Source organism: Chrysemys picta, chromosome 1 (genome assembly GCF_011386835.1).
Source record: "Chrysemys picta bellii isolate R12L10 chromosome 1, ASM1138683v2, whole genome shotgun sequence".
In the NCBI taxonomy this organism is placed as follows: domain Eukaryota; kingdom Metazoa; phylum Chordata; order Testudines; family Emydidae; genus Chrysemys; species Chrysemys picta.
In genome coordinates this window covers 107190791-107214068 of record NC_088791.1, presented here as the reverse complement: position 1 = coordinate 107214068, position 23278 = coordinate 107190791, and the positions used below count along the sequence as shown (strand labels likewise).

At 40.6% G+C, this 23278-nt stretch overlaps 1 protein-coding gene across 4 annotated transcripts in view; it reads right to left on the bottom strand.

Annotated features, from left to right (window-relative positions):
- SYT10 (synaptotagmin 10) overlaps positions 1 to 23278 on the bottom strand; it is a 52955-nt gene that overhangs the window by 11354 nt on the left and 18323 nt on the right. For all 4 annotated transcript variants that reach the window (XM_065566091.1, XM_065566108.1, XM_065566100.1 and 1 more), the window contains exon 3: positions 21308 to 21872. In XM_065566091.1, the coding sequence (XP_065422163.1) occupies positions 21308 to 21872 (565 nt within the window). The remainder of the gene's footprint in view (positions 1 to 21307; positions 21873 to 23278) is intronic.

The window sequence follows — 23278 nt, the reverse complement described above, 5'->3', positions numbered from 1 at the left end:
GGTCAGCTTATATCCCATTCACATGTAAAATAGTTTTCTTGGGGTTTTGTTTTGAAAATTAATAGGTTGATAGGCATGTGCCTATGCAATTTTCATTGCTTGACAAAGTTTCCAAATATTTCAAAATGCCTTTTGCTCACATTCAGTCCACATCAGATGGAATTGGCCACTTCACCTCTTCTCGTACCTCTTATTTTGTGACTCACTACTTTCAATTTTATAAATTACAATACATTAAAAACACTTCTGGAAAATATGAATAAAACATAAACAAATGAAAAGTGACATTTTCCCACCCATTCACAAAAGGGGTGAAAAGCTTTAAATTACATTTAACAGTTTTGTCATATCTGCACTTTTATTCTAATACAGCCCTTTCAGTTATTAGTACTAATTTACGTACATGGGGCCAGATTATGACCCATGTATCCATATGCAGAAGGTACTATCTTTGCATGAATCCCACCTCATTACATATGGAAAGAGGGTGTAGCTATCTTCGTATCACCATCCCCTCCATGCTCCCTCCCCCCAACAAATACCCTACGGATGCTTCTTAACATAGTCTAAGGTCCATGCTGGGGGAGGGGATAGAGATTGACTGTCCATAGTAAGGGAGTGGGCTGGCCAGAGGAAAGACAAGGGGGACACACATCATCCTTCCATTTAGTCCTGTGGTTATTAAGAGAAAGAGATAACATAGCCCAGCTGGTATTATTCCTAAATAGCCTTTAAAATCCATGACCACCTGGCTGACCTGAGGGCTACCACAGCCAAGTGGATGCCTTGAGAAAATCTCTCTTTGGCTTTATCATGCATGTTAAGGTTTACAGCTATGATTTGTAATCTTAAATAGGAGATTTTATTTTAAATTAGATTTCCAAACACTTCTAATGGAAACAAATGGAACCACAGTTCCCAGAATACTCACGTAACCCAAAGTGTCAGAACGTTTGTATCATTTTTTTGCTAATGGTTATTTGTTTACTAAGCATGAGCATGGTGCTTGGCACCATATCCAAAGCACAAATCAGACACAGATTGTTCCTGAAGTCCTTGTACAATTACAGCTGGGCAAAAATTAATGAAAGAAATTGCAAATGTTTTTTCAAAACTTTTAATGAAAAGCTGTAAGCAAAATTTCAAATTTACTAAAGTATTTGACCACTCCATAAGCTAGTTTTAAAAACAGCAATATATTTTGGGGGGAAATTTTCAAAAAATAAAAATCACAACATATTTTTTGGACTTTTCAAAATTGAGAATTTTTCCCCCTGCAGTTCTACTTACAATCTAAAACCCAGACAAATATGGGGCAGGAAGATCCAGAGGATGATGGTAACTTAGATCTTTTAAAAACATTTCTTACAAATATCATAATTCAAATGAGAGTGACATGTTATGACTTCATGATGTCTAATCTTTGTTTCAGTAGGCGATTGGTAGAATTATTCATGCATTAAAAAGCTGGCATTGAAAGTGTGTGGAGATGTAAGTGATATTGTAATGCAAGGGTGAAGGTGATATAGCATTATAGCACAAATTATGTTATATTTGGGGTGGACACATTGTGCCCAATTCTTCCCTCAGAAAGCCAGATGTGGAGGTAATTTGTTATACTTGAATGGAAAAGTTCTCATTGTACAGACTTGTAAATTCTTAGGATAGTTACTGCATTCTGCAGTGCTTAATAAATAGTAAATAAATAATAAGTCATGGCTCTGAATCATCCCTTTTTATCTATTTAAATATTCCATATACAATGTAGATGGAAAATGACATTGGAAAAATTACTATCCAAATACCAAGCATTTAACAATATGTTGGACATTGAAGAGAGTATGCAGGTTACCTTGAATGTAAAGGAAAACATTATCCCTAAATTTCCAAAGTATTTTCTGTTCCACATACTATTAAATATATCACAGAAGGAAAACTGAGGCGTCTGGAAAGCACGGATATCGCAGGAAAAGTAGGGTATTTGGAATGACCTACACCAGTTGTACTAGTCTTATTCCATTGCAGTACATTTATATGGTAACTCTCTAAAGTGACCATCAGCTAGGAATAGATTGCAGCTTCTTTCAGCTATAGTACAGTAAATCCCTGTTCACCCAAGCCTCCATTAGCCAGCTTTCCATATTAACTGAACAACCAGCGCACACACTGAACGGTTGTTGATGAAGCAACTCCGTGATCGTGCAATGAAGAAGAGACCCTTTCATCTAAAACAACGCAAACTATTAGATTTTTTCCAGCCATTATCAACATGAGTGCTGCTGTACATATCACTGTACTATATACAGTATTGTATTTTAATGTGATACTTTATGCATATTATGTATTGTTACTGTTGTTAGTTGTTACCATTGGTATTGCTGTTGTTGCAACTTAAAATGATCATTTCTGCATTTTTAAAAACTGGCACTGATTACTAGAAGTAACAGTTCACGTATACTGAAAATAAAGAAGGGGGCTATGTTTTAATGCTTTTCCAGGAGGGATCAGCTAGTTTAAAAGCAACTCTGCGTCTTTAAAATAATGGATAGAAAGCTCTTAGCCCATTCTCTTGATTATGCAAATTTTGGATTATCTGATCTGACCCCAGGCCCAATTAGGTCAGATGAATGGGGTTCTGCTGTATTATAACTGCTCAGGTGGTTTCACCCATTACACTGACATTTGTGCTCTGATGGCTGCACTGCCAGCCTATTGTAGAGCCAGTGTGCTTCAGATTCTTACTATTACTAAATCAGGCCCAAATGATGTGCTCAATGTCTGGGGCAGCAGAGGGGGGGAAATATTTCCATCCAGGATGCAGAGTGGCTGAAGAGCAGCTCCACAGAGGTTACTATGGCCCAATGAGCCCTTTTATGGGATTTCCTGATCTCCACAGGCTGAAGACTGTGTTTATGCCTAGAAGCAAGGGTCTATACGTATATCCTCCAGAGCAACTGAACTGCATCCATGGAGCAGGAGACAGGTTTTCCCCTTAATGACTAAATATCAGATAGTAGAATCAGTCAACCGGAGGGAAACTTATTGCCCTATGTCTTGTGACAACAAATGAGTTCTGAATAGACGCCATTCCAAAGTATCTAATCTCATCTATGCCATTTATAATATGTCCATCACTGTAGAATCAAGGTACCAGAATTGAAATGAAGGGTTTCACTGAGATAATCCATAGATTCCATCTCAAGGTCCTCTGTCACTGGGGACTGATACCATAGTGGTGTCTCGAGAGATCTGGTATGCACAGATTGCCACCAATGACTCGGAATTCTCTTGCTCTCTGGGTTCAGTATAAACCATTTTGATATCCTTTGGAGCAAGTCTCCTGACTTTCTATTTTTAATTTAATTGTGGTGGCACCATATGTGCTGGGCTGATATCTTTGTGAGAGGTATATTTTCAGTAAGTGTGGAATGGAGGTTACTAGTATTTTTGTTCTGTTCTTCTTGTATAGATCTGTTACGGCATGTGGCCCTGTTTCATATTTGTATTAATTATGTATATTTTGCTAAGGTATCCAGAAGCATATGGGAACAAAAACATTAAAATGTATTATTATAATATATATGCTGGGCAGGAATTCATACAGGTGAAATCCATCCTTGTGCAGAGGTGCAGCACAAAGCCTATGCACCTCCTATTTTGAGGGCTTGAATAGTGCATATGTAAATGACACTAGCAAAGTTTGAGTTTTTGTCCCCCTCTAGAAGCTGATACACTAAAGCTCTCAGCTACTAGACAGGGTTCTTTAGCTCAAGCAGTGGAGGTTCATACTTTTAGTGCTGAAAGTCCCATATTCAAACCCAGCTAATGGACCAAGCAAGGATGTAAACATACATACACACACACACACACACACACACACACACACACGCACACTACCATGAGATGTGAGTCTATATAGCTACGTCTACACTTGCAACTGTACACAGTTACATGTGCATTGTTATGCCAAAACCTCCTTATTGTCCACATCTGAAGCCCTAAAGCATGTCCCTGAAAGAGAGTAAAGGGCAAGAAAGCTAGTACACCTGAGGTGTGTGGGTAAGTGCATGCCTCTGCTGGGGCATAGCCTCATATTCTTTCTACAGTGTAGTGGAGATGTAGGTTAAGGGTGCGTACCAGGTCACAAGTATCAATAGTTTTCCAGGGCCATCCCTGCATTGAACCTTTTGCTGCCTCACCCTTAGGCAAAGATCCCTGACCACCCTTGGCCAGCAGTAGTAGTGACACACACACAATGCTATGTCCCTTCGCAGTGGAGAGGTAACAAGCTTGAGGTGTTAATCTGAAAGTTCAGGGGGAAAAAATGCACTTGCAGCACGACTCTGCATTTCCCTGTCCTTTTCCAATGCTGGTCGCTGGACATGGGCCTGAACTTTCTGGTGATGCAGGGAAGGTTAGGGGATGGGTGGATGTTCTTTGTGGTTCTTTGTTCCTCTCCCATGGAACTCGGTCAGCTAGCTTAAAATACAGTGAACTTCCTCTTGAATCGCCTCCCAGTTCTGTAAGCATAATTCAGCAAATGTTTGGTGTAGGAGAGATTGAAGCTGGTTGTTCAGGTTCAATGGCAAGGCAAATGTGCTTGGTCCACCTTTGTAGCTCTCCAAACACCTCCACTCAGCAATATGTAGAGAGGTGACCTTCAGAAGAAACATTGCACTGGCATAGGAGGCCAGATCTCCTCCATGGGACTGGTAAACCACTGCTCTTTTCCATCCCAATACCTCGAAAACTGCTATGTTCTCCAAATGATGCCTGTCTTTTCAAGAACAAATAGATGCCTGGTAATGTACCCCCAAAAGGAACCAACCCCCACCCCAAATGGCTACTTGATGCACTGTAAACATTACAACATTTTAATAACAGTACTGCAGGAACCTTACCATTATTTGCCTCAGCTCCTTCCTTGTGGGCTGCAAAAGTTGTCTGAGAAGGAAGGGTGCTGTAAACAGTTGCATTCCTGCGATATTAAAAAGTATCAACATTGTGGCCTTCAGGAGCACAGTTAAGTTGTGTGTGTGTGTTGGGAGAGGGTGTTCTTAGGTTCCTTCAAAGGAGAAATTAAATATAATGCTACCCTTGTGTTTGACTCAGCAGTATGTTCTGATGCCAACAAGGTACCTATTTTTCCAGGAGGGCAGGAACAGCACTACAGAGACAGCAGAGGCAGGCAGACAGACCTGGAGCATTTGTTCATTGGCATACATAAGAGAAGTCAGGAACAGTTTTGCTTTCTTTGGGCATGTGACAATCAGGCTCTTAGGCAGGGTGGGGCACTGATGAACCAGTTCCTGAATCTAGAGTCATACCACAGGGAATGGGAGTATGTCCAGTGGGCAGAGTATCATGAACTCATGCAGTCACTAGTACAACTGGTGGTGGAAAGCTTTTGGGTCCCACCTGCTGCTGGTGACGCTGCTCTTGTCTGGGAACAGGCAACACCTCCTTCTCCAGGTGCCTCGCAGGCTGCTGCTGATCCAACACTAACATGCTGGTCTCCTGGCACAACATCCTTCACTGGCACCCAAAAGCCCTTGCAGGAGAACCTTCCCCCTCTTCCCCCAAAGCATACAGGTGTGGAACAATGAGCTGAGGCATGCCTTGTAGCCCAGCCAGTGTTCATCCCTCAAACTCCATGCAGAAGATGTCCCCTCATCTCCCCCACATAATTTTTCTCAGCTACTCCCCCCCTTGTCAGGGGAAGGGGAAGGACAAGGAGACAGGTCCACTGAAAGTAATGTTTGCACAAGGCTTAGGGAATTTGATCCAGTTTTTGATTCATATGCAGTTCCGGTTAAAAACCATTTTTGTTCTATGTTCCATAGACCTTTTAAATAAAAGTTATTGTTCACTTCACTTATGTGTGCACCTTGCTTTCCAAATATCATCAATGGGATATTTCCCACACGTTTGGGATGGGTCAGCAGGATGCACAGCAAATGACTATCAGTTCTGTAACTTTCTAATGCAGTGATGCCATAGAAAGGCACTGAATTTTCTGTCCCTCCCACAACTCCTTCCGCCCTGCCGCTATGAATTTCCCAATGTTTAACAAAAAGAGAGAGAGAGAGAGAGAGAGAGAGAGAGAGAGAGAGCGCACGCAGGGTTTATGACAATGAACAAAGCTCTGAGAAAAAACTGTTACTGTCCAATGCACCGGAACGAAAATCAGAGAAGTTTACTTAAAATGTCTTTATGCCTTTGTCAATAATTTAACTGACAATACAGAAAGGAAACAAAACTAAATTAACACTGACGATATCTGATGCTGAGCAGTGCTTTTACGATCCTTCCTCCTTCACCCCATCAAACAGCCACGACATGCAACCAGAGGAGTACTCCTGCATAGCGGCTGATCAGTGTTGTGATCACTAGTTGCAGAAAACATTGTGAGGAAGGAATGAGTGAAGCCCCCACAAAAAACCTTACTGAACTGTTTTTCAGTTACTTTCAGAATGATTAAGTACTCCCCAGAGAGCACCACGAAACAGAGTTGTTAACATATAACAAAAAGATTGCTCAGTGCTGGCACTGAAGTGCTTATACACCCTCGAAACTAAAACCACAGCCAAATGTATTGACCCTGAGGAACAACCCTCACATAATGGTCTGCTTTCATTTGGTACATTAAGATGAGCTGCTGTAAAACCCACCAATGGATGCCACAACACAACTATATAGCAATGCTCTGTTGAGCTTTTACAGCAGCACTGTAGCATCACATAGTGTCCTTTGGTGCCCCTTGGTACAGTCCAAAGTCGCCTTCTGGCTCCCCACTGTTCCATGGTGTGCAAGCAAATAGCACCACAAATTTCCCTTGCCCTCTAGGAGCTGTGTACATATGTTTGGGATCTGGCTGCCTGTCCTGTGCCCGCTCAGTCCAGAAGTATTCCCCCTTATCCTCACATACATTGGGCAAGGCACAGCATACCACGATTATGCAAAATGCATAGGGCACATTGGTATCCAGCATCCGTCAGTATCACCAACAAGTTTTCAGCCTTCCAAACACACACTCCACCATCATTCTGCAGCTACACAGTCTGTAGCTGAATTCTTTTTTTCTTGGATCAGCAATGTTGGGATACAACTTCATGAGCCAAGTTAGGAATGGGTCTGTGGGGTGGTCCAAAATAAATGTCAGGACAGAAACACTATATAACCACATCATTTCTGGGGAATAAAGACCCTTCTTTTCCCCTGCAATACAATCCTAATCCCCTGAGCACCCTGGCATCATGGACTTTTCCCATGTCCCCAACATTAGTGATCATGCACCAACCACTGTGGTCCACTAAGACATGGAGAATGAATGAATTGTAACTTTTTGGTTCACATACTCACTTGCCCCTTTTTGTAGGCTAAGTATTGGGATGTGTGTTCCATTGATGGCCCCTGAACAGTTCAGAAACCCCTTCCTCTGAAATCCAGCTATAATTACAGGGACCTGGGTTATGGCAATCACTTGTGGGTAGATCTCAGTATTGATAGCCTGGCAAACCTATACAGCCACCACCCTGTCAGGTTGACTTCCCAACCTCAAACTGATTTGCAACTTACCAGTAGCTGTCAGGTGTTGTAGCCACCTCCTGTCCTGTTATGGGTTTCTGAAATTGAGTGGCATGGCACTGGAGGGTTGGTGCAAGCTCCTCACACAACTCCATGAAGGTATGTTTCCTGATTTGGAAGTCCTGCAGCTACTGGTCACCCTTCCAAGTTTCCAAGACGATGTGGCCTGACCATGTTGTGCTGGTTTTCCGCAACCAGAAGTGGCAGTCCAGCTATGGGCATACCACTGCAATCGCAGAATTCAACATATCTGTTCCATGAGACTATAGTGGATTTTCATTCATCTCTCAGTCAGCTCTCTTCAGCATCTCAACTATTTCTGGACCAATTCCATCCAGTATCAGGGAATGAACCTGCATGAACATTTGTCCTGCAAGCAGGAGCAGAAGCAGAACCATATCATCATGGACTTGGCTCTATGTCTTCCACACAGTTTGGTAGAAAGGAGAGGTGAGTGAGAGGTGCCATCACCAAATGTGTGAAGGTGGCATCTAGTACCAGCAACACAAAGCCAGGCGATTCCCAGAGTGTCTCCTGTGACACACAGGTCCCTGGGATACTGTCCCTGCAATGGTAGTACTGCCATCCTGTACCCAAAATGGGGCAGCATGGATGCATGTATATGCCTGTGCACAGTGTCTAGCTGTGCCGAGCACTGCATATGTAGACACTTGGCACTGGTATGGGTTCCATGTATTAGCAATACATGGAAAAGTACATGGGGTGTACATAAGGATAGACAGCTTGTATATTTTATACACCCACCCATAGTATTCTTTTCTAATAGTCTGGGTCTCTTTGGGTAACATTTTTGAAGGTGCCTAAATGACATAGTAGCCAAAGTCCCATTGACTTTGAATAAGTTGTAGGCACCTAAATCACTTAGGTGCTCTTGAAAATTTTACCCTATATCACTTTATGTCACACCAGTTCACTAAGTTATACCTCAGCCACCTGACCAGAATATCTCAGTGCTATCAGACTTCATAAAGCCAAGGTGTAGATTGTCTGCAAAGTTCACTTTTGTATCTCCAACACACTTGTTTATATGACCTCTGACTCAAGAGATAGAAGCACAAAGAATTACAGTCCAAAGTTAATCAGATAAATATTTATTTAACTATAACATCAAGAATTAAGCTTACCAGAGTTTATTTTAGAAGCAGACTTTTATCCTGAATGTTTTATTTTATTTTTATTTTATTCATAATGGCTACAAGGTTTTTTTGTTTTTTGTTTTTTAAGGCAACTCCAGTGAAGTTTCCTGAATTTCATTAGTGTGTTGTGAGTTTTTCCTCTTCTTAAATTAAATTAAGGTTTCAGTTAAGAGCTAACCTTACTGACAGATACTGCTTTACTTTCAGATCCACACTGCTCATAATGATTCACTGCCAAAGGCTTGCAATAATTTGTACAAAAAAAAAAAGCCACACTGAGCACAGATACAATAAAACATCCACTTGGTGTTGAGTATCTTTTATCTATTTGTTTCCTTGTTGTGAACACAAGCCATTACACAGAACCATGGAACTGAAACAATGGTAAGCACTATACCAGCTTACATTTATTTCTATTGCTCCCTGTTTACATGACGAGCCAATACATTTCTGTCAAGGTGAGGCAAGAAAGAAATACAAAAATAGGAGAAACAAAATTCAAAATAAAGGTGTCAACTATTCATATCAACTCTATTATTTAATTTTAGAATATAGATTCGTTAGACAGCATTAAATTCTTATCCTTCACTTAGGGACCAACTCTACGACCACTCCTAAGTGACACTGAACAAGTAAAACTCCTATTAGGTTTAATGGGAGTTTTGTGTGCTCACTGTCTGTCAGTTGGGGGCTTGATCCTGGGGCCACTGAAATCAATGGATAGACTACCATTGTTCTGTTATCATTGTCATCTGGGCCACTGGAGAGAACTAAAGCTCTGCCCATTCTCTACCACTACCTACCTGTGTGGGAGAAGTAGCAGCAATTCTGCAAATGCTGCTATGCATGATGCTGGTAACCAGGCAGAGGTGTAAGGAGGTGTCTCATATGCCCTTGCTTCCCGGTGGAGTGCACAGGATGGTCCACAACGTGGCCCTTAGGACTTTAGTTGCTGGATAAAGCTTCACTCTTTCCCACCCAGACACAGACTTATGGGTTTTCCCAGTTGTTCTCAATGGTTTCCATATCAAATGTTTTCAGTACACAATTAAAAACTATAACTGCAAGCCCTGCAAACTCAACTGGGGATCAAGCAACGTTCATTCTTACTCCGATACCATCATCAGACATTCTAATCCAACTGAGGCATGTTGGTGATGTAGCTAACCTGAAGCCTGGATGCCTCCAGGGAAAGATATTGCAATAAGAATTTAGTAATTCTGTTGATGGGAGAGCTGGGACAGATTCCATCTCACTTTCCAATAGCTTTGTGGGTTCTACAGTGCTAACAGGAACAAAAAGCAAACAGGGAGCAGATCTGTGAAGTAAGAAGGTGTCATTTTTACATTATCATTTTTCTGACCATAACTGCAGTCTAAGCAGTTACCGTATTGTCACATAGTTATTCCCTCTCTGATTTTTCAAACTTCCCAGCTAACTCAAATTAACTCCTTCAGCAGCATTTCTCAGTTCACTACTGCCATGGGCTAGTTAGATGTTACAAAGGCTTGGAACTTTATATTGTTTTATTCATGCGAGTTGGTGATTAATTGCTAGTATTAAAATAATAATGATCCATTTAATTAATACTGAATTACAATGGACATCTCCTAGAATACTGTTGATGACATTAATACCATTCAGATTATTATGATGAAAGCCAAAGGAATTAATAATCATTTAGGCTATTATTAATTAATATTTAGTCACTTTACCAGAACTTTCCTATTAAGTAGAATGTAAATGCTTTTTTAATACTAGATATCGTGTGACAATAAAATAGAAAAAAATATTTGTGGGCACCATTTTCTACTTTTATATGCCATGATCTAGATTTCTAGCAAACCGTTCTACACATCTTCGTTATCACCACTTTTTGGTTCGCTTTCCAAATGAATCTAATTTAAGCTATTATTTTATTAAATAGTGGGTCTTTTCTTCAGTTCCACAAGATGACATTAAAAATACCTACAACATTTTCGTCTCCCTCATACACATACTCCAGCAGCATCAGTTAGCTCTAATACACAGTCTCTAAGTGTTACATTATAAGATGCTATTTTGAAAACCCAAATTATTTAGGACCCTATTCTGCCACTTTTACTCACATTGAACAGTACCTTACTCTGGAATACTAACATTAATTTCAATAGAAAGCTGGCAGAATCAGGTCCTGAGATAGTTTGAAATGACAGGAAAGAACAAAGAAAATATTTTCTGATTTTTAGGGACATTTGAATGTTCCTGGTTTCCACCAAAAAATGTCCGAATGAGTTTTAACCTACAGAATAATTGCATGTTCCAATATCCTATCAGGGACTAAATAAAATAATGTTGACAAATCAGATTATTTTGTTGGTTGGTTGGAAATTAAAGAGCCAGATAGGATTGCTCTGAAAATTATGTTACAAAAATCATAACTGCACTAGAGGAACCAGTGTCATGTCAATGAAAGACTACATAGGACCCAAACTGACAATTGTGATGTTTGTCTGGCTGTGTATTATGAGCTAATCAGTGTGGTATTTACCTGGTAAAAATTACATGAAATCACATGGGCTTTTCAAAAATGCCTCAGGCAGATAGGAGCACTAATCCTATTGACTTTCAATGGGATTTATTCTTTTCAAAACACCAACCCCGATGATATTTTGTTCTCTTCACTTATTCCAGGCACATGAATTTCACTTTTTTCCCCTTCCCAACTATTGACTTAGTTATTCTGCTGGGAGATTAGTGTTATTGAGGGAATCTAGGCCAAGGAGATGGGTCTTACATTTTGACCTGAAGGCAGTGATTGCTGGTATTAAAAGCTGCTAATAGCTCAAACAACATCAGCATGTCCAATTAGCCTCTGTCCATAACTACAAGAATAGCATCTGAAGCCTGAATAGGTCTAGAGTGAGGTCTATGTGATTGCCCATTTTTAAAAAAATGTGGTTCGCAAACACTTACACCCTATTCAGTAATACTTTCCACTTATTCATCTTCAAAGTGCTTTACAGACAATAATTAATCCCATATTACTGCTTTAGCGCTTGGATTTAACCTTCACTCACAATATTGTGTCTATAAGGATGCATATCTTGCACCATTACTATCTCCAATTTACCTGTGAGTAAACTTTGACACAGAGATGTTAGTGACTTATCCAAGAACACAGAAGTCATTAAAAAGAACAGGAGTACTTGTGGCACCTTAGAGATTAACCAATTTATTAGAGCATAAGCTTTCGTGGGTTACAACCCACTTCTTCGGATGCATATAGAGTGAAACATATATTGAGGAGATATATATACACACATACAGAGAGCATGAACAGGTGGGAGTTGTCTTACCAACTCTGAGAGGCCAATTAAGTAAGAGAAAAAAAACTTTTGAAGTGATAATCAAGATAGCTCAGTACAGACAGTTTGATAAGAAGCAAGTGTGAGAATACTTACAAGGGGAGATAGATTCAATGTTTGTAATGGCTCAGCCATTCCCAGTCCTTATTTAATCCTGAGTTGATCGTGTCTAGTTTGCATATCAATTCCAGCTCAGCAGTCTCTCCTTGGAGAAAACTACAATACCCACCTGCTGAAGTGAAAAAACAGATTGACAGAGCCAGACGAGTACCCAGAAGTCACCTCCTACAAGACAGGGCCAACAAAGAAAATAACAGAACACCACTAGCTGTCACCTTCAGCCCCCAACTAAAACCTCTCCAGCGCATCATCAGAGATCTACAACCTATCCTGAAACATGATCCTTTAGTCTCACAGATCTTGGGAGACAGACCTGTCCTCGCTTACAGACAACCCCCCAACCTAAAGCAAATACTCACCAGTAACCACACATCACTGAACAAAAACACTGACCCAGGAACCTATCCTTGTAACAAAGCCCGATGCCATCTCTGTCCACATATCTATTCAAGTGACATCATCATAGGGCCTAATCACATCAGCCATACCATCAGGGGCTCGTTCACCTGCACATCTACCAATGTGATATATGCCAGCATGTGCCAGCAATGCCCCTCTGCCATGTACATTGGCCAAACCGGACAGTCTCTACGCAAAAGAATTAATGGACACAAATCTGACATCAGGAATCATAATACTCAAAAACCAGTGGGAGAACACTTTAACCTGTCTGGCCATTCTATGACAGACCTGCGGGTGGCTATCTTAAAACAGAAAAACTTCAAAAACAGACTCCAACGAGAGACTGCTGAGCTGGAATTGATATGCAAACTAGACACGATCAACTCAGGATTAAATAAGGACTGGGAATGGCTGAGCCATTACAAACATTGAATCTATCTCCCCTTGTAAGTATTCTCACACTTGCTTCTTATCAAACTGTCTGTACTGAGCTATCTTGATTATCACTTCAAAAGTTTTTTTTCTCTTACTTAATTGGCCTCTCAGAGTTGGTAAGACAACTCCCACCTGTTCATGCTCTCTGTATGTGTGTATATATATCTCCTCAATATATGTTTCACTCTATATGCATCCGAAGAAGTGGGTTGTAACCCACGAAAGTTTATGCTCTAATAAATTGGTTAATCTCTAAGGTGCCACAAGTACTCCTGTTCTTTTTGAGGATACAGACTAACACGGCTGCTACCCTGAAACAGAAGTCATTGTCATAGCTTGGTCTAGGAGTCAAGAGTTTCTTGCTCCAAGTCCTTTAATGAGACCACTATATAGCATACCTCTACCTATTGGTAGTTTGGTATCCAAATGTGCAGAGGCACACAAAAGATTCTGAACAGATTCTAAATTTATATAAATAAAAAGCAGAGGCTTTATCTGTACTTATACAGCACCCAGTACACTGAGGTGCCCATCCTCATGGAGGCCTTAGGATCCTACTGTAATGTAAATGTAAATAGTATCAGCTATCACTAATGGGGGTGGCATATGGATTAGATTTTGAAAGTATCAGAGGATGGAAGGTTATACAAGAATACTTAACCCCTTCCAGCCCTGTTTACCATGTTCAGGTAGGCTATTCACTCCATAGGCTGCACCTGAAGGAAGAGCCAGGGAGCAGGGACTTAATTGCAAGCAGGCTCAGCTGGGCAGGAAGAGACGGCGCCTATAAAGCCAGGAAGCTGGCAACAGATTGAGGCAGCAGTCGCTCCCTGGGAAGAGGGAGTAGGGTTTGGAGATGGTACTCCCAGAAAAAGGGGGAAGCCAGGAGTGGTAGGAAGCAGTCCAGGGAAGAAGCAATGGGGGCTGGGAGAGTAAAGCCCAGAACTGCTGGATTAAGGGTCCCTGGACTGGAACCCAGAATACAGGGCAAGCCAGGGTTCCCGTACCAGCCATTAAAGGATTAGCGCCTGAGGCAGTGAATGGGAAGACTGCCCAGGACTGCTGAAAGAAAGACTTTGATAAACACCGGAAGGGGGAGGCACAGATAGTGACCTGGCCAGAGGGACAAGTCACAAAGAAAACCCTGTGGTTTCTGGGATGAGAGAGGAGCTGCAGACATAAGAGAGAGACAGTGTGACATCGCGTGACCACATGAAGAAGTGTGGATCTTGAGAGCCAGAGTGACCAAGAGGAGGCTCCAGACAAGCAGTGAGTGGAGCACCCCATGACAGATTTAGAAATATAAGAGTCCAACCCAGCAAGGACTTCACATGCCAAATTCTTATTGAAGATGGAGTAGACTATTTCTTTGACTGGGGTTCTTTGCATATTTCTTTATATTAAAAACCATCAAAGTGCAGCTGGAAGGATTCATTTAGTTCTTTATTGACTGCCTTTCATTTTTTAAAATCAGTGGATACAATGAGCATGTTTTGTGTGCATACTGGTTTCATTTTCTTGAACCCTGTTACAACAGATTGAGTGAAGTCTATGACTCCAACCTTGGAAAAGGGATGGCAATACACTTAGGCACTCTAAGGGAGCCTAATGTGACCATATATGGATACTCTTAAAAGCTTTGAATAAGAATCAGGTTCCATGGATCTATAACATAAGATGCTCCTAGAGCTTCCATATATCTGCAGCCCCTCCTAAGGAGGCCAAGAATGCATCATTATCCTGGATATCCTCAGCACATTTTACTCTTTCTATCAAATGATATATTTTGATATCATTGGGCATACTAAGAAATTTTACATAAAATCTTTGAAATTCTCCATCTCTAAATTGACAACTATGTGTACATATACTTATGCTTGCAAAATGCATTGAATTTCTTATAGATTTCATTTAATAAAAATACTACATTTCTATGTGTAGTAAATATTAACTAGGTGTGTCTGTTGTATATAACGAATTTCTACTGTGTATGGTAAGAGAAAATGACATAATAAATTCAATATTTTCTGTAATATAATTAATGCAAGTGTTCAAAAAAAATTCTGTACATAACATATTGATAGTTAGACATCTGTTATAAAATTTCTGTGACTGGCTGAAGATTCCAACTCACACATTATTTTTTCTCAAAGGAATATGTCCGTAATAGTTGGGGGGAATGGGAGAGTCAGTGAGTGGTCTACACAATGAGACAGGAAAACTACATTAAAGTTAATTTTAGAACGAAGATTAATAGATTTCATGCTTTTGACCAGAAACTCCTGGTTGAACTACAGCATAGCTCTTGGAAAGACATCCAATCTTGATTTAAAGACTTTGAGTTATGGAGAATCTCTCATATTGCTATGTATATTGTTCCAATGGTTAATTACCCTCACTATTAAAATGTTCACTTTATTTCTGGTCTTAATTTGTCTAGCTCCAGTTTCCAGCAGTGGATACCATTATGCCATTGTCTGCTAGAACCAAGAGCCCTCTGCCACCAGAAATCTTATCCCCATGCAGGTGTCTTAATGTAGAAAAAGGGACTAAGGGAATTCTTAGCCATACTCTATTTGCAGAACAGGACATGAATATTTGAATAATGTCTGTGGGAGGGAGGTGGTTCTGGGAGGCTTGAAAGTCTGAGGAGATGCCACTCTCCCTTTATTTGGTGAGTGTTGCACCAGTCCCCAGATCCAGACCTAGAGTTGGCTCCCAGTTACCTACAGTGTCAGTAAATCTCTAGGTATGCTTCCTGTGTACTGGGAAGCAGGCCGGACCCATTGGCCAGAGGTAATAAACCCCACAAAACAAACAAACCTGTCCAAAACATGGGGAAGATGGGAGTGAGGTGAGGGGGGAAGAAGTATCAGAGATATATGTCTATGGGTGTCTTGTTCCCCAAGCAGTGGAGTAGTATGAGCTGAGTAAGGTCCTTACTCCTGCTCCAGACATTCAATTTTTAAAATTATCTGCTGATCACTAATATAGGAAGGCCAGCTTGTGGTGAAATCCATTTCCACTAAAGCACATTCACCTACCCAAGCACGGCTTTTCTCATTCCACATTCATGGCACTAAAGGAAGCAGAAAAGTGCATAAGTAAAAATAACCTGTTCAGGGTGTAAAGTTTACTCTCAATGTCTGCTGAGTCAATTTGAGCACCTACTTCTCAAGACATGACCCAAATCCTATGGACTTTACTGGCCTGATCCAAAACCTTTTGGCATCTTACCATTGACTTCACTAGACTTTTGAATAGGTTCTTAGAGCATAAATTCCTCATCTCACCCACTTAAGCATTGCTTAACCCAGTGCAGAATTGGCCCCTCAGTCTTACAGTTTCTGCAATGTCAGAATTGGAAATCGTTAACACTAACCTGATTTTCATGAATATAAAATAGCTAAAATAAACTCCAAAACAATCCAAAACACAAGTTCATGGTAGCACATTCCAGCTTATATATGTTAGTGATTTATAATAGTATGGTTTTATTTTGCCAGTAAAAATAATACAGTCAACTACTGAAAAAATGTTAATTCAAAGATTCAAAAAGTCTATGAAGTCACAATATGGTTATACATAACTACAAGTTACTTTAATTTTCACGTGTTCACTGGTAGTGGTTTTTAAGTGGTAGCCACTTAGAAAACAGGCTATTTGCACTAGTACAATACTGTTCATAAAGTTGTGCTTACAGTTATAAGCTCCTTGCTGAATGACTGAAGCTCAGAACACAGCTGTTACTTCCTAAACTGCACACTTATGATTTGAAATTGTAAAATAGTGGTTCATTAATACCAAACAAGATACTACCACATTAAACTAAGCACTATAATTAGGTGGTTTTGTCTCTCAATGCTGAGGAGAGTTGTACTAATGTCAGCAGCCAAGAACAGCAATAATTCTCAGCCACATGCATATTAGCATGTCTCTCCCAGAAGCACCATTTGGTACGACATTCTAGTCTGCTCAAAAAGATGTCCAAGAAGTTTAGAATGATGAGATCATTTTGGTTTATCAAGTAAAAGGTTTGCATTTTTGCCTGGTCTAAAGGACCAATGAACATTTAAATATAACATCTCTCAAAACCCACCAGAATTAATAATAATAAAAAAGCAACGCCATTGGGCTTTATTTCAGCAAAGAACTTAAAGCACTCATTGAAGTCAAAGCATGTGAAAGTTAAATACATACTTAAGTACTTTGCTAGATCAGGGCCTATGCCAATGGAAAACTGGGATTTTAAGTTTTAAGCCCTGAATGTTCATTGGGAATGTAAAGGGATGTTAATATTTGTACCTCAGCTGTCATTTCAATTAAAGTCTAAAAGACCATTTGAGTCCCATTTGCTGCTGACATCATGAATATTTGCTGTTTCCACATTCAAGAGGAAGATGTTTGACTTATTCAGATATTATAGTATGATATTTTCTCTACTTAGTCTGATCTGCTTGTGAAATCATCAGCAGTATGAGTCTGAAATGGCCTATTAGACTTAGCTAGATAGGGTGACCAGATATCCCGATTTTATAGGGTCAGTCTCAATTTTGGGGTCTTTTTCTTATATAGGCTCCTGTTACCCCCCCATCCCCTGTCCTGATTTTTCACACTTGCTCTCTGGTCACCCTATAGCTAGAAGATGGAGCCAGCTGGTTTTTCTTTACCTTTTGTATGACTAACTGAATTTTCAGATCTTTAATATACTAAAACAAATGTATTAGCTAGTTGGCACTCATGCTTTTTTATCATCTATAGGTAGGGCCTTACCAAATTCATGGCCATGAAAAATGCATCAGGGACCATGAAATGTAGTCTTTTGTGTGGTTTTACCATACAGTTTTCATGGGCGAGACCAGTGTTTCTCAAATTGGGGGTCCTGACCCAAAAGGGAGCTGCGGGAGTGGGGGCCCTCACAAGATTATTTTAGGGGGGTCGCGGTATTACCATCCTTACTTCTGCGCTGCCTTCAGAGTTGGGCAGCCAGAGAGTGATGGCCACTGACTGAGGCAGCGCAGAAGTAAGGGTAGCAATACCATACCAGGCCACCCTTACTTCTATGCTGCTGCCAGCAGCCCCAGTTCTCTAGCTGCCCAGCTCTGAAGTCAGCACTGCCACCAGCACCAGCGCAGAAGTAGGGGTAGCAGTACCCGCAACCCCCCTACAATAATCTTGCAATGCCCTGCACAACTCCTTTTTGGGTCAGGACCTCTAAAATTACAACAACATGAAATTTCAGATTTAAATATAGCTGAAATCATGAAATTTACCATTTTTAAAATCCTATGACTGTGAAATTGACCAACATGGCCTGTGGATTGGTCAGGGCCTTATCTGTAGGTAGATGTCTATACTGCAATTAAACACCAGTGGCTGGTTTGTGTCAACAGACTCGAGCTGGGGCTGCAGGGCTGTTAAATTGCAGTGTAGACGTTTGGGCTTGGACTGGAGCTCAGGCCCTGAGACTCTTCTCCCACCCCCCGGCAGGGTCTCGGAACTCGGGCTCCAGCAAAGCCTGAACATCTACACGGCAGTTTTAAAGCCAAATAGCCCAAGTCAGCTGACACGGGCCAGCCACAGGGGTTTAATGGCAGGGTAGATATACCCTTAGGTACTCAAATGGCACCCATTACCATAGCATCTGATTGCCTCACAATCTTTAAAGCATTTGTCCTCAGAACACTCCTGGGCTGTACTATCATTTCAATTTTGCAGAATGAGGAACTGAGACAGAGACAGACTAAGCGCAACATCATTCAAGAAGCTTGCAGAAGAGCAGGGAATTGAACCCAGGTCCAAGGCTAGCATTCTGAATCATTCTTTCCATGTTTAAGAGCTGCTGTTTCATGTACTTGCCAGGCCAAAGAAATATTTTGGCAGTTTGTTAACTCTTCAAAGGCGTTGGTACTGGACCTATGATCAGAAAGAAAGTAGGTTCCTGTATCCTATCCATATCTGCGCCACTCAGCTGCACCCAGAAGCTAGAACCTTCAAAGCACTACCGTCCACTTGAATCTAACAGTACAGTACCCAGTGCCACCACTTCTGATATGCCTGCCCTGAGGGTGGAGAGAGGGGTTTGTCAGGGGTGAAAGAAAAGAGGAGTTGTCTGCCCACATTAAAGAGGAGGCATGCCTGCGGTAGCCTGTGGTCTGTAATTCGGCCAATCCACTCTAAGAATATTGCATGAGATCACCACCATATCCCAGCTCTTGCTTAGACTTTCAGTCAAGCTGATCACTTTGTTCAGGAGGAAATAATTAAAATGCATATGAGTGTTTTTTTATTTTATTTAATTTTTAACTCCACTGGTTATTGTACAGAAGATGGAGCCAACAGAACAAACCATCCTAAACTTGTACAATTCATTAATGAATGTTTAGAAAACCCTTCAAGATCCTTGGAGGAAAGGTGCTATACAATGCAAAGCATTATCATCATCATGAAACAGACTGCTCAAGAGGACTAAGAAAATGATGAAAAAAACCCCAATTTCATATTCAGCCAAGAAATATTTTAATGTTACCTATGAACCTTTAAAGTCTACACAATGTAGCAACCAGGACTGATGCCAGAGATAGGGTGATCCGATGTCCCGATTTTATAGGGACAGTCCCAATTTTGGGGTCTTTTTCTTATATAGGCTCTTATTATCCCCCACCCTCTGTCCCGATTTTTCACATTTGCTGTCTGGTCACCCTAGCCAGAGAGGACAGTGGAGGTAGCTGAGACAGTTGTTCCAGTCCTGTGCATGAGATGCTGATGCTCATTGGTACCTCTAGTGATGGGTCAGTGCTGATGCACTGCTCTATAGAGCAACACAGGGTCTCACTAAGTGCAACAGCAACAGGAGGCTGAGGTGGCAATGCCATTAGCAGCAGCAGCTGTAAAAGAGAGCCAACAGCAGGTGACTGCCAAGGAGGTGCCAGGCAGCATGAAGAGAGCCTGAAATGCAGCCCTGAACAGCCCCTGGCTATTCTGAGATCCTGGAAAAGGCACAAAATGGAAGGCAGACTGGGAATGGGGCAAAACAAGGGCACAGGGGACACAAATGATGAGAGATGTGAAAAGATGAAGGGAGGTGAAAAAAAAGGGCAGAGAGACAAGGGAGTGTGTGAGAAAAGGGCACAAATAGAGGGCAGAGAAAAGGAGGGAAACAGAAAATGGAAGGAGGGAGCAAAGGCCATCAATGTGAAGGGGGAAGGAGGAAAATAATAAATGGGGGACAGAGACAAGGTAAGAGGGTGAGTCCTCTGGGAGAAAGGGGGAAAACAGAGAGGATGGCGTAGAGCTCCCACCTGTGAGGGAGCAGCCCTGCTTGTATTTCGTCTCCTAAAGCCAGTAAATCTTGGGTGCAGCGCTGGCAACAGCCCACCTCCTACTGAAAAAGCATGGATAAGGAAGGCATATGGCTCAGAGCAACGTAGATACCCCCAGTACAGCAAGATAACAGGAAGTTTCCTTATGAACAGTGTAGTATTTTAGAGAAAACTGATTTGTTTTCTGAAACCATCTATCTGATTCCAAGTGGAAAAGATGAGTTTGGCCTTCTGACTGGTAAAGATAAGGTTGAGAGGTAGTGTTTGTTAGTAGTTGCAGTAAGTCACCTATTTGCTTCTGTTCACAGATGAATTTTATAGGCTACAGTTCTCACTTGAAAAAGTAAACCAATTCTCTCTGTTTCCAAATGCTCCCCCATATGTCCTTCTGCTCTCCATCAACATTGAGTGTCTATAGTAGACATTAGCAACAAAGAATATGTAGATATTTCATGTAGGATACCCTGTGCATGGGACAGTTGTTAGAAATCATTTTAGACACTGGATCATCTTAACCTCCATCTCTTTTTTCATTTAGATTCCAATATGTGAAAGATGGTTAATAACTCTAAGGTGGTTTCATGGCATATTAGTACATGAACATTTTGAAGGGCAATGTGGAAATGTACATATGTTCTGCTAACAGGAAAATATTAACTGTTCCCGTTAAACAGTGACACTTAGGGGTTTGATTTAATTAATCAATCTAATTTTCATTTGTATAGTGTGTCATGAGGGTAACTCTATGTTCCCAGAAGAGTTTTTTTTTTAAATTACATTTCATGGCTTCCCAATCATCTTATTTTCCATGCTCAAAGGAAAACACTGGCAACTCTTTTTTTCAATCTGTGTTGATAGATAGTCTATGCTTTCCGTAAAATACAAAGGAGAAATGAAAATATCATCAATTTGAACACTTTTGGGACACATTACTTACTGTGGTGGCACAGTGGATGTCTTTCCACACAGTGGCTTCCCTGGAGAGATCAGAGACTTCAAAAAAGTTATCAAGAATAACTTCCCCAATCATGTCATGTCTAGAAAATCTGTCAAAATCATATACACTGAAATGCAATTTCCTGTTGCTGAGCTGATCATAGGCTACAGGAAACTGAAAGGTTTCATCAAAGACAGGATTTAAAGTCTTTCTGTGAACCCGTGTCTGAAACTTCTTTTTCCTGTCTGGGAGAAGGTAAATCTTAACGTACGGATCTGAGGTTCCTGTAAAGTCTTTAGCAGGTAGATCTAAGGCTTTGACAATGGTAACAACAAGGAGTTCATTTTCATAATCATACCGGAGAGCAAAGTTAAGTTTCCCACAGATTTTCACATCTTCTTGCTTGTCTTCTGAATCAACAGACTTCTGTTTATAGAGTTCTGGTTTTATTCGCCCAATGCTGGTTGTTGTCTCACCCCGTTGTAAAATCGGATCTGTCCCCATGTTAAAATCAACACTGGACACTTGCATCTGCCTTGGCAAGTGCCTCCTGAAAGAATTATGCCTGCACACACAAAAAATTAGCTTGGATTATCTCCATGAAAATGTATGGGTTTTCCCAAATAAAAATATGAACAAAAATTCTAAACAAATCAAAGCTTAGGTTTAAAAACAAAGACATTGCTGTGCAAATCCAGTCTTGAACTAAGAATTACCATTAACACCATAAAACATAATTTTACATGAAAATGGAATTTCTTATCCCAAAGGACACCCAATTTCCTAGCAATACAACACATACCTTGTTTTGAAAAATGTGTACCTGAAACTGCAGTAGAAATTATACGACTCCCCAAACTTCAGTAAGGCTAAAACATCACGGTAAATTAATACCTTCATTTTTATGGTAAGTGCCATGTGATTTTTTTTTAATAAGCAGAATTGGTCAGGACTTCAGTTTTATATCTCATAAAATAGGAACTCTAACACCGATCCCTAGCACCAGGCTGGGGTATTAGTACAGTGTGTTACACAGGAAAAAGTACCGCCTGCCACTCATCATCAACACTTCCTGTAACTCTTGGGCATGCCTTGGAGGTTTTCCATCTAAGTATTTAACAGGCTCAACACTTCTCAACTTGCGAGATCTGAAAAGACCATAAGGAACTAGGCCTGCAGGTAAAAGTATAGCGTTTAACCAGTAGAGGCCTTAATCCTGTAAAGATTTATAAACATGCTTAAATCTTTTCAGGATTGAGGTTATAGCTGGGTTCCGATTTGTGTTTTAACATTTAACATTGAATTCTAGCTGTTCTATAGTTTAAAGGTTTATTAGACATTTTTATGTTCCACTTTTTCCTGCTTTCCTATTCACCCTACAGTGTGTCAGAAGATGAATTCACTTAACGATACCAGAAGAAATTATTTTTAATTCCTCCTAATTTGGATTGCAGTATAGTACATTCATGATACTTAAGGCCTTATGCGGTCTACAATAACAGTGGGAATTTTGCCATTGCCTTCAAAAAGAGTAGGATCTGGCCTAGTATGTGTTTTACAGTAGTATAAAATGTAGGATAATATACTTGCTATATTTAATCTGGTGAAGACTTTGTGTAACCTAGATGTCCATTCAATTTTTCTGCCATTATAAAATTTCCCTGGCATATTACCACCCTTGTAAGCTGTGCTGTAACAAACTCAGATGGCTCCTATGACTACACTTATACTTAGCTGCCATTAAAAACCAATTTAATTGTCAGAATTTCCTCTCTTTTGCACAATCTATTACTTATTAATGCCAGATGTAAATGTGCATTATTGCTCAGTTCCCCCACAGTTCAGCAAGAGGAGTCACAGCTGTATGTTTATTGCTTTAAACCAGGAAGACAAATTCTCCATTTGAAAATGATTGTGAGTAATTTCATGGAAAATATTCTTATTTATGCTGTATGGGAGAGGCTGCACAAT